The 18202-nt window shown below is 33.0% G+C and overlaps 1 protein-coding gene across 4 annotated transcripts in view; it reads left to right on the top strand.

Annotated features, from left to right (window-relative positions):
• CNKSR2 (connector enhancer of kinase suppressor of Ras 2) overlaps positions 1–18202 on the top strand; it is a 306470-nt gene that overhangs the window by 166602 nt on the left and 121666 nt on the right. For 2 of the 4 annotated variants that reach the window (XM_047075991.1, XM_047075992.1), the window contains exon 9: positions 14406–14552. The exons of the other annotated variants lie outside the window; for them this stretch is intronic. In XM_047075991.1, the coding sequence (XP_046931947.1) occupies positions 14406–14552 (147 nt within the window). The remainder of the gene's footprint in view (positions 1–14405; positions 14553–18202) is intronic. 4 annotated transcript variants of the gene reach the window in all.

An 18202-nucleotide genomic window follows, 5' to 3' on the forward strand; every position in this document is an offset into this window, starting at 1 on the left:
TTATACACCCCATGAACTGAGATAATAATTTTGGGATAGAAATTAATGTAAATGCATACAAATTCAACCTTTTCTTGATAAAACTTTTTAAGTTTTACTTTACAAACTATTGAATTACCTAGTAGGTATGTTTTGTAACAGCATACATTCATTCAACTACTTTAACATTGATTTGTTCACTGAAGTGTCTGGTAGAATGGTTTATTTTAAATGTCAATTTTTTTTTTAATTTTAACATTAATAGCTAAATTGGCTCTTCATTTCCCAGAAGGAGACTACAGTTTTTGTTTTAAAAGTGTTGCACTTAACTAAATAAGTTCCTAAAATTTTCTTGCTCTGTGAACCTCATGAATCCATTTCTAGGCTAAGATCTTGACAGCGGCACTTTTGTGTCAGTGTTAGACTTTCAAGGGCCATTTTTCTTAATGTTAGGTTTAGAAAATGAACATCGTGATTTTTCACTTTGGTTTGTTTTCTGTCTCAGTTGATTTACTTACTTCTTCTATATCTGCCAAAATAAAGTGTATTGTTTAAAACAAATGAAGTTAAAATAATAATTATTAATACAATAAGCTTCATTTGGAAAAAAATGTGTTTTTTGTGGTAAATATTTACTTATAGCTCACTAATCCTTTAGAATTAATAATTATTTCTTATTGTACCCTTTAACCAAATTTTTTTTGCCTATTCTAGTCATAGAAGAAACTTTTAAAAAGAAAGGCTATATTTTGGGGATAAGAAGACTGGCATGAAAAACTCCAATCTTTCTAATTGATACTAATGTCAAGGCAGAAGCCATTTCATTTTTGGCTTTGAGTGAACTGAGAACTTTGTGATATTGTAGAGAGGCTCCTGAACACTGATAATCAAACTTATGCTGTTTCTTCACTGAATTCACTAAGTGAATAAAAGTTAATAAAAGTTTAAAAAATTAAACGTATAGGTATAAGGTTAATACTAATTAATGCAGAATTTTGGTAATCAGCAAACCTTTCCACACTATAACAATTTTGATAATGAGAAAGTTGTCATTACTAGAAACTATACAAAGTGGCCGTCCTAACTAAAGTTTCTTGTCCCCTCGACTGAGGATTTGGGCAGTGGGATAAAGCAGGTACTCCAGTAGACAGGCAACTTCTTCCTCTTATAATGTTCATGCTGCCTCCATTCTTGCAATGTGACCTTAACAAACATGACATCTTTTCAATACTTGGACCAGTATCAAGTTGGTCAATCCTAAGAGAGTAGAAATTAGTCTCTGATGAAAAATAAAATTGTTCAAAGGATACTCTTTGTGGAGCAAAGATTCTGATGTTTACAAATGAATATGAAAGTCTTTAAAGGACTACAAGTGAACTAATAAAATCTATATGGATTGGCAATACGTAAATACTGTGAAAATGTATAAATACATCTTTGCATCACAGGAATATTCTAGAATATTGAAAATGACAGAGAATGATGGTTAGAGAAACTTGCTTCTAGTTTTTGCTCTGAAATTGACTTATGGCTTTAAGCGAATCATAGTAACTAGTTAAGCATCACCTTACCATTTCATAAAAATAATAACCATAGCCAACACTTAATGAGTTCTTACAGAGTACCAAGCATCATGCTAAGTACTTCATGTATTTTATGTCACTTACTACTTAAAATAATTATATGAAGAAGGTATTTGTGGAAATTGAGACTCAGAATGTTTGACTCACCTGCAACTCAAAGCTCTCTGACTCCAGGGCCTTCAATTTTGTTACATTCCCTCCCCAAACTCAAATTATAAAAGTATTAAACAAAGGGGAAGAATTCTAAGGATCATGTAAGTAAAACTCAGGATTCAGTGAGAGATTAAGCAGGGGTGAAAGGTAAGAAATTTAACTTTATTGTTACTTCCTCACTCCTTTCTTTCAGATAGATATGTAAACACGTGTCACAATGCCAGGCACTCATTAAGAACTCAATAAAAATTAACTTTCCGACCTCCCTTCCTCCCTTTTACCTACAACAGCTATTGGACCAATTGGAGTCATATTTCTTGGCAAACTGCTACTAGAGCCTACAAATTGATTCTGGGGGGTAACAGAGACATTCCCTGACAGGAGAATACGTTGAATTCCCTGAAAGTAGACTTCCTTAATAACGTGATCAATTACCAGATTTTCTTCTTTACGTTCAAATGAGAAGCATATTTATGTAAGAATGGTGCATTGTATTAAAGGCAGCCTAGTCTGCCCTCTCTTGCTGTTGCCTCCTTTGTGGTCTATACAATGCTTTTAACTTCTTACTAGATAATATACAAAGGTGATAAAATGGAAGTTATCTTGTTTTTGTTACTATAAAAGGTTTGGTAGGTAGATAAATTAGTTGAAATAGATATAAATTATTTGTAGCCTGCGAAGTCCCCTTCTATCCCTACATTAATTAACAGAGATATTTGGGGTTGGTTATGATTTAATAATTATGTTAAGGTATGACCTAAAACATTGGAAATACTTATTTAATATTATTTTTTAATCCAGTGATTAATTGACCAGTATAGTGAGATATTGCCAATATTGTTCCAAACCAATTTAGACCTAATAATGAAGAGTAATGTTCAATCTTATATTTTGAATGTTATTACCTCAGTTAGTATTTTTCTGTAATTCTGAAATTTTCTACTGCTAAAGTTAGTAATGTACAATATAAAATCGGACAACTTTTCTTATTTTAAAACCCATAGAAAAGCAATTTGAAATTTTTCCCTAAGGATATGAGAAAGTTGAATAACTCACAGATGAATTCTAATACTATTTTTTGAAATTGCTAGTATGGTATATCTTCAAGATGTCCAATTAGGTGTATGTGTTTTCTAGTTTGCTCTTTTTTAAAAAGTATATTTTCTTATTTGAAATGAAACTGGAAGTTTTATGTCCTTTTTCATATTGCTATATTCTTTATTATAAATGGCTTTTAAGCTTTTCAAATCAACACACTTCTGTGGCTGAGAAACTGTGGCTGCCAGGTAGAAAGAAGAAAAAATCATGAACATCCAAGCAAAGCAGACTGAGTCCTATTGCATGTCTTGCCCGCCAGTGAAGATCCAACTCCTCACAGCTGCTGGAATCTCCCAAGATTTTTTCCACTTCATCTGCCACTACATCCCTCTCTCTGGGAGATACCTCGGCATAGTTTGAACCAGCAACTCTGCCCTCATGATGCACTTTTAACACGTTTTTTTAGCTGATGAGACTATAGTTATTAAATCTATTTGGGCATATTCCTAACGAATCTGTTAAATTTTATGTTAAGTTTTTGGTGTGTAAGTGTTTTAAAGATTCTATCCATACTAAAAACAAGTATTTTCTTCTTACAAATATCAGTTAAAAGGAGTGGGGTATGTGGTGGTTGAATCCAACATTTGGAAAATTTCCTTTCATTTTGTGTAAATATTCAAACATATTCACTATTATTTTGAAAGGTCTTCTGGAACCTGACTACCTTCTGGCAAGAAATGGTTTAATATATGTGGCTTTTATAATATATGTGGCCTTTATAAGGCTACTGGAATGGAAAATAACTAGGTTGGGATAGTAAAAAAGATAGACATTAGTAAATAGCTGGGATGTTGGACACTGATTAGTGAGAAATGGAAGATGAATTCTATGAGCTAGTGGTCTTTGTTACCCCCTAAATGGTAAATAATTGCTCAACAAGATTTGCAGATGGTGGCAGTGGGGGCTGGGGGAAGGAGAACATATTAAAGAACTATTGAATCATCTGGAAAGGTCATTCTAACTTCATTTATATAATTCTCAAAGGTGTCTCCCTTATTCTATCTTATTCTCACCTCTAGTCTCTCCTTTTTGACTCTGTCCTCACCCTTTTGTTCCTTCAACCCCATAACAACAGGAGAGTATTGTTTAAAAGGGAAGCCAGCATATTCAGAACGGATGCAGAATGTGGTGACCCGTTAAAGCCAAGCTTTCCCTTCTCCTCCCTCTCACCCTACCACCCAGCCCCTGGACTTCCACAAGGAGTGGCTTAGTCAGTGAAATCAATACCATGGTATTGACTAACACCAGATGTGCTTTCTCTCTCTCTCTCTCTGTCTCTCTAATTTACCAAATTATTGTCTTTATTTTTTAAGGTTTTTTTTTTCTAATTCCATTTTCTTCTCCTTTCCTTTGCCATCCTCATCACTTCTCACTTGACTGTTTCTCCTCCATTCTTCACATTGTTCATTTTTTTTTTATTCTTGCCTATTTTCTTCTGTTCTTCCTTCTAAGATGAGAAAGTATTTACCTTATAATTCCTTATGCCCAATATATTGAAAACTGAGACCTCAAATGGTAGTATTTCTGGTGCACCTCATGTCTTATCCCTGTAAACACAAGATGTTGCTGGAATACAGAGATTGAATATATTGGCATGGTGTTTCACATATTGCTAAATGAATGATTATGATAATACCATAAAATAACTCTGTTAGGATTTTAAGGAATTGGTATTCTAAAACAGGACGTGAATGTTCTCTTTTCTAAGGGAAAAAAAATCATGAAGAGTCATTTACCAAAAATTAAAGGAAACAGTGCATCATGGATTTTAGTTACTCATAGTAATATTGAATTTCAGATCACCTTATATAATAGGTAGTTTATGAGGTTATAATAGATTTTTTCTTCTTTTTGGCATTAAACATTGTAGATTTGATGAGAATGTGTGGAAACTGGTTTCAAAGTTCCACATATTGATTTAAGCTATATATTTTATTTTGCCTAGAGAAATTAATTCATTACTTTATTATCCAACATAATAGTTTATGTGTTTTCTATTACCAACTGAAATTTATTATATTAAGTTTTATATAAAGGAGATAATTTGTATGATGCCTTAGTAATGATAACTTCCTGTTAACCAATTTATTTTTTCTGCAGATTTCTACATCCTGACATTTTTTTCTTAGCTTCACCAGGAAAACATAATTGCTTTTGAAAATGGTTACTCCAGTTTGTTTTTATTAGTAGTATACATCTTTGGTTTCAACATACAGTTAATATGATCTCATTATTTTTACATGCAATTTTAAGAGATTTTCTTATAAGTGATTATTTTGTGTTTCAAATGTATCTATTGGCTGATGTTCTTACTTACTAAGCTTACTAAGTGTGCAACTCACTTGCAAATTAGTATCAATACCTGCAGCCCTTTTCCTACCCCTAGCAAAAAGGCAAAAGTCAGCCAGTCACAACTGCCTCATTCACTGTCTGTCTATAATAGAGGTGGGCAATTAGTAGATAACATTTAAGTGCCTGATAAAGGAAAAAATTATCGCATGAAAGGGAAACACATTAGAGTATCACAAAATAGGGAATTCAAGAGATAATGATAATAATCTTAAATTCTTTTTTAGGTTACTTAGCCTTAGGATTCAAATGTAGACTTCATCCACTAAATTAATATTCTGGTCAGCCTGGTGGCTGAAATTTTAGGTAATGTAACAACTGATTACTTTTACATTTCACTCATCTTACTATCCTAATACTGGGCAATAAAGAGTTTTTTTAATTGGAACAAATGGCTTAGAGAGTTCACTCTGGCCCCATTTGGAGCTGACATTGAGTTACCTTTTTTGTCTGAGTTACTAGGTTTCTGACAAAATTATTTCTAAAGATAACTACAGCAGTGAAAGTATTTACAGCCATTATGGAAGTTTTTAAACTATATTTTTTATTAATAAAGATTTAAAATGCTGTTTATTTAGTTATATCTGCATATATACACATGCTTTGGGGGTTTTTTGCTACATATAGATAACTATTGCACTGTTTGCTTACATTTTCAAGTAAATGTGTCTTTGTTAAATGTCTAACAGTAAATGATATTATAAACATTATTCATAGCAAAAGTTGTGCATTTATAAGCCTGTTATTTTTTGAATAGTAGGGGTTTGGTTACTTTTAATTATATTTTCCATTTGGATTCCTAAATGGAATTTAAGCATGATTTTTCATAAATACACGTGTTTTCTTCATTCCTTCTCAAAATTCTTATAAATAGGAGCTGTAGATTTTTAGATAACAATGCTCTGTTTCATTCCTTAGTTTCCTTGACTAAGACTCTTTGTTTTAAAATGCCTATTTCCAACATCTTTACAAGAAGAACCGAAATGGAATATAGGAAGGAATGGCTGATATAATAATTTCTTAATATGTAAACACAAAATTGTTTAAAATTTAACTCATGTAAATATCTTTTAAAATTTTAGTTAAAAACCTATATTATTCTGGTTCTTTTAAAATATGTTATTGATTTTGTGGAGAATGAGGTTCTGTGGTATTATTCACCCCCAAAGTGAATGTGATTTGTCTTCTTCCTCCATCTTTCCCTAGCAGAGGCTTTCAGATTCACTCAATTTTATGTTAGAATGAAATAAAAATAACATTGGCTTTTATTGAATTTTCTATAGCATATATGAATGTAAACCATTAATCCCCCAAAATAAACCTTTGGCCTTCAGAAACCACAATATTACCAAACACCATATGGAAATGGAAAAGGGGAAAGAGAGCTTTATGCTCAAGATGCTAAACTGTACCCACAGTTTTTAATTTTTTTTTTCAACGTTTATTTATTTTTGGGACAGAGAGAGACAGAGCATGAACGGGGGAGGGGCAGAGAGAGAGGGAGACACAGAATCGGAAACAGGCTCCAGGCTCTGAGCCATCAGCCCAGAGCCTGATGCGGGGCTCGAACTCACGGACCGCGAGATCGTGACCTGGCTGAAGTCGGACGCTTAACCGACTGCGCCACCCAGGCGCCCCTACCCACAGTTTTTAAATAAGCCTGCCACAGAAGCAAAGACACCAGTGACAGAAAGGTTGCAGTTAGTATATGTAATAGAAACAGGAAATTATGCAAGTAACAGGATATGTAAATCAGTCACTCTTGGTGAAAACTATGTGGGTGATTCGTAAAACTTACAGGAAAAAAATGACTTTTCTTCCTCCCGCGAGCTTCCCCATGAGCCAACCAAGAAATTCTGATGTAGCCCTCAGAACTTGTTGGTTATGGAGAAAAAGGTTCCAGGAAGGTGGTGTGCAGTAGGTAAAACTACTAGTTTATTGTAGTCCTTAAGTTGGCTTTGTGTCTTGGACTACTTGTTCATTTTGTAGCAGTGAGAAATTGTGTTCTCTGTGCTTTCTCCTTAAATATACTACACACATTGTGTATATGACTATCTGTGAGATTCACATGAAAATATTAGGTACTAAAACATACATGTAAATCAAATTGTGAGCAACTCAATATGGTCCAAGTTTCACACTAAAATTAAGCCACATAAAAAACAAATGCCTTGACATCATCTTATTTCACTGGATAAGTGACCTGTAAAGTTAAGGAGGACATGAGATGAATCATGGTTCAATGAATAAAGATGTAAAATTGTGGAATTTTTTCCCCTAATAAAAGTCAAACTTTTAATTCCCATATTCCTTCTTTTCAAATGCTTGTTCCCTTTATCTTCTCTCTATATTACCTTTCCTAAACTAATGTTTGTAAAAATAACAATACTAAGGTTTTGTTTAAAGTTACTTCATGGGGCGCCTAGGTGGCTCAGTCGGTTAAGCATCCGACTTCGGCTCAGGTCATGATCTCGCACTTTGTGAGTTCGAGCCCCGCGTTGGGCTCTGTGCTGACAGCTCAGAGCCTGGAGCCTGCTTCAGATTTTGTGTCTCCCTCTCTCTCTGCCCCTCCCCTGTTCATGCTCTCCCTCTCTCTCTCCCAAAAATAAACATTAAAAACATTTTTTAAGTTACTTCAGTAACTTTTAGTAATGCAAAGGAATAGAACATTATAATAAATATCTCAGCAACAAAAGATTTGGTAAAAATAGAGTGTCATCAGTCACAGCATGGTGGATTGTGTATTGAATTAAGTCTATTCAGTGCTTTTAAAAAGAGCAGGACATTTGGGTATAGCATGGCTGATGTCATCAGACATTCATATAGGCACACCTCAAATCTCTTCGAAATATCCCTTGTGAAGAGGCATAATTTATACATTACAACTTGTGAGTAAGAGTGTGTGTATACACAAGAGCATGTGTAAATGTTAATGAATCTATTACTTTGTCTTGTGAAGGATAATAACTTTAAAAATAGTTTAAGAAATGTCCTATCTCCCTGTCTAGGTATAGAGATGCTTTCTTGTAACTTCAAATACAGCTGTGACAAAGGTAAAGAAGTTCTGGGTTGATAGGCCTAAATTATTCCTTTATGCTTATTTTAACTTTGGCTTCTTGGTATAGAGATTATTTTCATGTGTTGGTCAAATAATTCACCAGGTGTTTGGGAATCAGATAGGCTAGGTCATGTACTAAAGGGATCAGAGACTACTTCTTCCCTCTATGTACCAAGAGGAAAGGAAGCCACTCATCTCTTCAGCACCAACCCCAAAACCTCTTATGCACCTAATCTGGGCAACCCATTGTCCAAGGACCTGCCACTTATGGTGCCCTTCACCCAAGGAACCCCTGGTGTCTGCTAAAGCCTGATCAAAGCAATTACAAGCCCCATCTACAAGAAAGCAGAACCTCTGGCTTTTAACACTTGGGATACCTTAAAGACTCTCTTGGGAAATTTTAATCCTGTTTGTGTTACATGTAAAATACATTTCAGTGTGCAAGTTGGAGATTACATCTAAACTAGTAAGTGGTAGGACTTGCCATTGCTTAGAGACACTGGCTTGTGCTACCTTGGACAGTCAGGAAGATAATATTAGTAGTTCAACATGTGAAAAATATACTATCTATAACTTATAATAATACATAATTTGTATAACATGCATATGGTGGTTTTTAAAAGATTCATTCCAGACCATGAAGTTAATATAAATGAAATATTCTAATGTTGAGAAAGAGAAACTTGGACTACTTACAACCACTATAAACATTTTACTGATTAAAAAACAACCTGAAAAGTGTTTCTATAATGTGTATGATAAAGCAGAGTCTTTCTATGACAAATACATACTTTATTCACTGTTACATTTCTTGTCATAATCACATCACTATGACTTTAGGTCTGGAGTATCCAAGATGCAAATGCTATTTTTTTTCAAATGTTCATTTATAAGAAAGTTTATTTGGTAATTTGTTGTAAAGAAAGTCTCTTATAACTTAAGTATCATCAAGTATATTCATTTACAGAAAAATTCAATACATCTTGGTTTTACACACAAAACTAAACTCCCATTGGAGTTTCAAGGCACCTTATTGTCTCTGAAACACATTCTCCTGTTACTATATCATGTCACTAGTCGAGTTTTTAACATATATTCAGTGTCTGCCATTTGTAAAGCACCTTATTGATTGCATGTATATCCAGACAAATAAGACTCTAGTTTTATTTAGAAATGTTTAGAATCCAGGTGATTTTAACACATGATGAAGTCTGAGAACCACATGAAAGGGAAATAATAGACAACTATGGCCATATTGACAAAGGAACTATTTGAGGAGTTGATTCTTTGGTTGGGCCTTCAGAGAAGGGAAGAATACTTTTTCACTGTAGCAGTATTTTGGAGCTGCAAAAGTATAGAGACAGAAAGACCAGTTAGGACCCTATTTTAAGTCTAGCAAGCAAAGCAAACCAGAACTAAGGCAGTAAGAAAAGACATTAGTTGCTATGATCTATTCGTTAGGACACATGGATTAAAAAAGGGGGAAGTGGTCATAGGTAACGCCATACTCCAAATTTGAGAGGATGAGGAGGAATTTTTTATTGATGTTGAATGAGGGCAGGAAGATACTGAGTTTGATTTTCAAAATGTTGCATTCTTGAACTACCAGCGGGATATTTAGGGAGTGGGGCATGCTTGCTCTCATAATGCTTTGTGCTTTCGAATCAAACTGACTTGAATATGAATTCGGGCTTTGCCACTTAACCATATTTGTAATAGTAGCTGAGAAAACAATCTCTTTTTGCTTCAGATTTTTCCCATGTGAAATAGGTTTAATAGTTCACCTCATAGAGCTGTTAAGAATTAAAATATAAATAAAAGCAATGTAATATAGATATGAACAATATAGCATAGTGACTTATTGTTGCTTGATTAGTAAGTAGCTATTAGTATGGATGAACTGAACTCTTGCAAGCATGTCACTAGAGTTCTTCGAGGAAGCAGAGATGATTAGATTTGAGAGTCATATACACAAAGTTGTTAAAGGAATCTCTGGGAAGAGAAGAGATCATTGTAAGAAGACTGCATGCAGTATTAGGGGTCTAACAGCCTAGGGTAAATACCTACATTTATTGGTTGTGAGGAGGAAGAAAAGATGGAGAATGAGCAATCTGAGAATATACCAGTACCTAATCTGTTGTTTCATTTATTTCCATTTTCCTACCCATTCTGTGCATTAGAGTTGGAATGTATCGTGGCTTTGGAAATCTGTTGTAATCATTTAGCCTCTGCAAGAATATTGAAACATTTCTGGTGGTGTTGAGCTCACTATTTCACAAGTTAGCTGATTCTGTTTTGGATGTCTTTGATTTTTAGAATGTTTTTCTTCATATGTATCTTTAACCCATTATCTCTTAAAATTTTGTATCTTATTTAATTCCTTTCCATATTAGTGGATTAGTCTCTTGTGTTAGCCACCACTAGGATCCCTTCTTCCTTCTTTCAAAGCTCCATCTCCTGGTACAAAAAGGCTTTCATTGCAGCCAATGTAAAGAATACAATCGTTCTTTAAAATTACTTTTATATCTTTACATGGTTTCTTGGGTCTGTCACATAATATGTTAAAACTATAGCCAGAAACAAATGAGAAAATGAAAAACTAATCTTGAAAAATGAATAGTTTACTTATTTTCACATGTGTGTACCATTACCTTTAGATCCCAACATGGAGGCTCCAAACTTCTTGAAGTTGTAACTCACATACTTGCCTCTTTTTATCATACCACCTATAATCTGTCAACCATAAGTATCTCAATAACAGTTAAAGAGAAAGTTAATTTCAAGAAATCACTACACTTAATTATATGGCTAAAGATATGTTAGGATATCATAGAACCAAAGCTGGGAATCATTTTCCCCAGAACTGTAGTACCATGTCATATTTGCCCTTCAATAGAACATGGTACAATGCAATAAATGGGTACAATTGTTAAGAATTGTATGTAGTAGACAAGATAGAAACTAATGAAGAAATGAACCAAATTAGAGAGTTCCAGATAGGACGAAGGAAAAGGACTATTTGAATGAGAGATGAAAGATCTAGTTGCAACTAGCAAGCACTGGATGGGACTGATACAGCTATAGCCTACCCGTGTTCATAGAAAAAAATGTCACACATAGGCTGTGAATTACTTAGCCAGCTTCATTCCCATTCAGTAAATAACGTATGAACCTGACTTAACACTTAAGTTTATCTACTGAAATCATTTATTGAATCAAAAATCAACAGATAATATAATTCTTGACTTAGTAAGCACTGCTAATAATCTTTTTTGCTAATCATCTGAAAGGATAATTAACAGCAGACGTGATTACCCCATTGCCACCTTTCATTTTTTTAAATAGTGTTGTCTTTCTAGTTCTATACTTTTTGTGGAAATTGTCCCTCCATAACAAACAGTCCTCATTAAGTAATTAATAAAATTCATGATTTTATAACTGGAATATTATATGCATGGACTAAGCCCATTTATTTTGTTGATTTTGTTGTTTATAATAATTTGTGTTTATCACTAAAAGTTCAGAAAATAAAAGTATAAAGAAGAAAATGTATATTTCAGTCCTTACTTCCGTTTAGCATAACCACTGTTAGCGCTGTTGTATATCTATGTTTTCTACATTTATATAAAATTTTTTTACAAAATAGAGTTGAGTTACATTTGCTATCTTGGAACTTTTTTCCACACAAAAATTTTTATTTCCCTTACTAATGGACATTTACATAATGTACAAATTTTGGTTGGTTTTAACAGTACTGTGACACACATGTTACACATTTATCTCTGCTTTTATTCAAATCATTTCCTTGTGGTAGTGGAAGTAGAATTGGGAAGCCAGAGATACATACTTTAATGAGTCATGGATATTTGTTTACTTTTGTTTAAAGTACTACTAATGTTATGTCAGTGAGAATGGGAAGGCTGATTAAAACATAGAAAATTTGTGTTGTATGTAAGTGATTAATCACTGAATTCTACACCTGAAACTAATATTGCTCTGTATGTTAACTAACTGGAATTTAAATAAAAAGTTGGAAAAACACTGAAAAAAATACTAAAATTATGTACTTTTCTGCCATTAAATAACATTCAGCTATAAAATTAAACTCTAACCAAGTTATTACTTTCTCATCAATAAACAATTCCAATTTCTCATGAAAAAGCAATTCCATTTTGGAGAATTTCATATTCAAAAAGAGCATAGAGAAAGTTTAAAAGAACAGGATGAATCAAATTACAGTGAATATTATACAGGAAAACACCATCTAGCCTTAGAAATTCTCAACTAGTCACCATGATCATATCAGAATAAAATGGAAAGAAATTGGTAGATAGAAATGTGTAATTTGTTGTTGAGAATACATATGCTGAAAGGAAAATATGGCCATCATATTCAATGCTTTAGTATAGTTAGTAATTCTTTGAAAAAAATAAATGATAAAATGTGGTTATTATTAATAAGTTGCTCATAAATTCTTTGTATAAACAGTATGTTTTCTCCATCCAAACTTTGGACTCAAAAATCTGTTCACATATTTTTTGACAAGCAAAATGAACACTTGGATTTGAATTCACTTTGCTTTGACTCTTGGCTTATCAAAATGGCTTATAGAGACACTAGTTGGCTATCAGAGAAATCAGATTCAATGTAATATACCTTTGGGCACATAATAATCCTCACTTATATGTAATGGGAGATATTTGACCAGTTTCATTACTTTAGTGATCTGCATTAACGTGATTTTTTAACTGGCAGCCTCTTATTCGTGTTAGGCAAGTATCATAATGATCACTTTGATTCATATCTGAGACCCCTGAGTTTTTAAGCATTGTAACATCTCACCTCTTTTCTGTCCTTTTTCTCTTCACCATCACTCCATTCAGCTGCAAAAGAGGTTATAATTTAAATGAATGCCCACTCATTAGATAAGCCAGAGTCACCCATTATCCTACAGTGGCTGTCATCCAGAGTACCTCTTCATCATAGTCTCAGGATCTGTGGTTCTTTTGGTAGAAGTACTTATTCTTTTCAGCTTGATCATTATCTTCCCAGCAAAAAACATGATGAATAACAGGCAAAGGCACCCATTCCCTTACACTTGGGTGCCTAGGAAAAACTACAGTACTGTTCAGATGATTTGCTAAATCCCACTTGTAATCCAGGATAAATTTTGATCCAATGTATTTATATAACATCCTGGAAATTTCTAATCCATTAAAGTTGGGATAAAAGGTTCTCTCTTTTAAGTGTGAAGTGTGTGTTTTTTTTAATCTTGGAATCATAGCTATTTTTAATATGTTTCTTTAAAGCATAGTTAGAGGATTTCAGTTACCTGATAACTGTGTAACTAGTCCATCTTGAAGCAAACTAAAATTATTCTATGTTTAAAAGCTTAAAGGGATGACGAGTGAAGTAATTTAACATGATAACAGTTGAGCCAGGTTTCAGGACATTTATCAAATACTTCAGTTTAATTATACATTATGTTTTGAGGTGATATTCAAGTAGAATGGCTTCATTAAATTCAGCACATTTTAAGTTTATAGGGTTGTTTGGAACACATGTCCAATAGCCGCAGCATGGGAGTAGTGTTACGTTGCCATTTTTTTTATTTTATCCTTATAGCATGGGAAAGGATTGATTTTACTGATGCTGTCTTCCATGCATCAGAATGTTGCCTTGGTTTGTCAGTACCAGCTAATGGTAGTATAAAGTCACTCTAATTTAGAGACACTTGTACCACATATCTCTAAAAGATGGTGATGAGAAAGCATGTGGTATAGGTTGTAAGCTCAGGACATTGCCAAGTCCTTGTGGATTTTTAAATTGTACTTGTCAGCAGAGCTTGGATCTAGACCTTGAACAGCATTGATAATGACATAATTTCTTTAAACTCTAAATTACTCCATTGGTAGAATACCGTTTTAGTCTCTCCTTTGACATGGTAAATGTCCATTATGTTACCTCATAATAAATAACATGGACTCTAATGCAATAACATGGTTGGTTAACCAATACAGAGATAAAATTTCTTTTGAGTATATATCTCCTTAAAATTGATAGGATGGTACACCAATTATGTGATTTTCTTTTTTTTTTTTTTACTAATCTTATTAAAGGGGGAGAACATTAAATCTTTGAATACTGTACCTCAATTTTATTGTAATGATTTTGCTGGTTACCAGGTGGGGTGGCAGTTGAAAAATTTGGTGAATGCACTACGAGAGGACCCGAGTGGTGTTATCTTAACTTTGAAAAAGCGACCTCAGAGCATGCTTACCTCAGCACCAGCTTTACTGAAAAATATGAGATGGAAGCCCCTTGCTCTGCAGGTAATGAAGCTTAATCATAAGTCATACACCATCATTTTAGCCATAGATTATCTCCGTAATGCTTCTTTATTGTGCCTCATCTCAGCAGCATATGGATTAATCTTGTATGCTTTTGAAAATTTGTTTGTGAAATTATCTCTTCACAGCTTATCCTAATAGGCTTAATGTGATGAAATCTGTAAGTTACTCTAACTAAAACCCAAATGATAAAGAACTCTGCCTTAATTTGTAAACATTTAAAGCATAATTACAAAAGAACACAAGTTATTTCAAACCAAAATGTGAATAGAGATGAAAAGAGACGTTTCATTTGTAGATGTAATCTTCTATTTCAAAGTTACACTCATACACTTTGAAGAAACTAGATGACAGTTTGTAGAATTCTTTTAAATCAGGTCATAAGATAGTAATAGTTATTTCTAAACAGTAGGTAAAGAAAGTTTTATTTAGTAATTAAAATGTACCTACTACATTCCTTCTGACTGATCTTTTTTTTTTTCTTTTCCACCCTGTAGGGTGGCAAAATAGGGAAGTTATTGCTTTAGAATTTCTACATTTTTCTTCAGCATGAAACCACTCTAAAATATTACTCTGAATGTTGGTAAATGACATTCATTAAGAAGCAGAGTATCTAGGAAGTTATAAAAATATGATTCTGATTAATGAAAGACAAGGAAGTAATACGTTTCCTTCTGCTTCAGTCAATATAATCTTTAAACACATCATAAAAGAAATTGTCTTTCACAAAACATGCATTTTTAAAATAGGAAACTATTAGCTTTCTTAGAAGTCTAATTTTATAACAACTTAATTGCCTGTTGAACTAGAACATTGCCAATTGTTCAGATTAAAAAGAAAAGCAATATATGTAAGTGCCATTGCTATCACTGCTTTGTAAATTATTTCTAAGTCCTGTATTAGTACCTTATACCATTCTTAGATTTTTTTCCCCTAAAATCCTAAATTCTCCATTACACATGAATGGCCTTATAGATTATAATGATTTCTTATTGTTTAAAACTTTACTACTTATTGGCCTCAGTGTTGCATTATATTTAAATAACATAAAATGTTATTAACATTAAACGTTAAAATGTTCTAACATTAAGGTGTTTGAATTGTTGATGTTAATATTTAATTTTTCAAATAAATACATGTACACTGTATTAATATGTCCAAATATATTTGACTTGCAGTATATGTCTATTATCAAATATTTTTAATGTCATTAAAGTTCAGAGTTTAATGTTTTTTGACTCATTAAATCATAGATAAGCAGAACAGACTTTACCATCATATCATTTTATTTTCTTGCTGTATTATAAGTTGCTTTGTTGTTCCACCTGTAGTTTTCCTATTGACATGTCTTCTTCAAAGATCCTGAGAAGTGGGAACACTGAAGAAGAGTCCCACAATTTCAGCCATTAGGTTTTTTCTCTGTATATGTGTAGTTAAAGTTAACAACTTCTCTCTGATCCCTTCTATTTCACCTTGAACACCAAAAAAGACACTGTTTTCTTGTTGATCCATGGACACTGAGGGACTATCTCTAGGAAACAAATTGGTAATATGGTCCCTTTTTAGATTCTTTTCCACAAACACAAACTGGAGAATTAAGGTAATGACAGTATCCAGTTAGTCACTTTTATATAAAATGCTGAAATAATTGAAAGACCAACATTTCTTTTTTGCTACACATTTGATGTGTATATTCAGTGCTGGAGAACAAAGACTTTAATTTTTTAAATTATCCCACATCATTTTAAAATTATAATTATAATAGGTTATTAGCACACTGTTTCTAGGTCCATTCCTAATTGCCAAGAAATATGCCTCACCAGATCACTAATTATATTTATTCCTCATTGTCTGTTCAGTTACTCTCAGTATAAATTTACTGTTTCAGATTGCTGAAGTCAGTAAAAAAGAAAATCAGCATTTCCATAAGTGCTTATATGTATCAACATTTTTGTAAATTTGTTATTTCAGCTGAACTTAGTTCAACTGAAATGTATTGTCAAAGCTCAACTCCTTAACGATAAACAATGCTGTTGGGAAGGTGGGGGATTTACTTTCTGTTTCTTTACAAATTGCTTCAGTGGTTGACCTTTTACAGAGTAAAAGGAAGAGTATTAGTTTTAAATACTTCGTAGTAGTGGTAACACAACATCTTGGTGTTAAAGAGCAATGGATAAGTCCTCTAACATACTCTACCACCACCACCACCAAATATCCCTGAAATTTTGAAGACCTGAAATTGTACCAATACAGAGTTGTTTCTTGATCGTACAGCTTTGGCCTACTCTAAAATACTAAGACACTGGAAGCATAATGGGACCTACCTGGTCAGAATTTTTAAACTGTAGATTAACCAAAGATGGACAAAACCGGATGGTACCAGAATCTGTAGATTAAAAGTAGACTGCCTCCAGAGGAGGAAATGTCAAAGAAATCATGAGATAAGAAGGTCTTACAGGCAGTTTGTGATTCCTTTGTGACTTTGCCTGAGGCCACATATTTTTTCCTAGTGGCTGAGAAAGGACCTGAGGTGAAATAAAATGCTTAATGTAGGAATAACCCTCTATGCAGACATAAGTACCAGTCTTACTGTATTCTTGCTTCTGGTATGTGTACAAATACGTTGGTACTAAAACGCCCATTAACTCACTTAAGTATAAATCTTCAGTGTTCACACCTGAAGAATTGGACCTTAGGTTATTTCTTTTTTCATTGGGCATACTAACATTCTACTAAGAATTATTTAGATATTACAAAAAGAAATAATTTATGTAATTTGTTTAATTTGATATGTCTATTTCAACTTTTTCTTCTCTACCAGGCTTACCTACTAGCATTTTCAAATAAAATATGGCAAAGCTTTTGTAATGTGGAAATAGACACTAATACATGTACCTTAAAAAAGGACAACTTTATTCTAATGTAAGGAATAATTATTTTTTAAAATAACAAGGAAATAATTTGTACCTACACAAAATTTAACCTTATCGACCCTAAGGTAGAAGATTGTTATGGAATACCACATTGTAATGAAAGAAGTTTTATTCCTAAAACATATTTTGAAAGGATAGTAACTTCTATTAATAATCAACTGCAATGATGAATTTAGATTTGGATTTTCTTTTGAAAATTATTTATGAAATAATAGCAAAATAAACAAATAAAAATAAACAAAAGCATACAACTAAACTTCATGCTCACAGAGCAATTTCATGAGTACATTTCATGAAATTTGGCAGCTCTTTTAAAATTCCTGATTTGTCAAATATTTTACAATAGAATTGAAAGACTTAAAGATACCTTAATCGAATACTATGAACAGATTTAATCTGGAGTTGAATTCTGTTGTCATCTGCACCCATTTATAAATAGTAGAGATGTTTTACCTGAGATAAAATCTTTTATTCTATGAGAGCAAATGAGGGATTCCCTGCTTTCCAATAACTTGTTTTTAAAAACATGTTCTTAGTAGCACTTATCATGTCCTGCATTTTGGTGAGCTTGGTGATTGCTAATGGTCAAGTTCTTAACAATTTAATGAAAAAAAAAATCCCAGGGAACTCTGGATAAATCTCAAGGTATATTTTTGGTGTTTGTGGTTTTACGTTAGTGTGCATAGGTCACAAGCATGT

Source organism: Lynx rufus, unplaced genomic scaffold (assembly GCF_022079265.1).
Source record: "Lynx rufus isolate CCGP_SWC_20201006 ecotype Redwood Valley unplaced genomic scaffold, mLynRuf1.p SCAF_14, whole genome shotgun sequence".
Classification (NCBI taxonomy): Eukaryota; Metazoa; Chordata; class Mammalia; order Carnivora; family Felidae; genus Lynx; species Lynx rufus.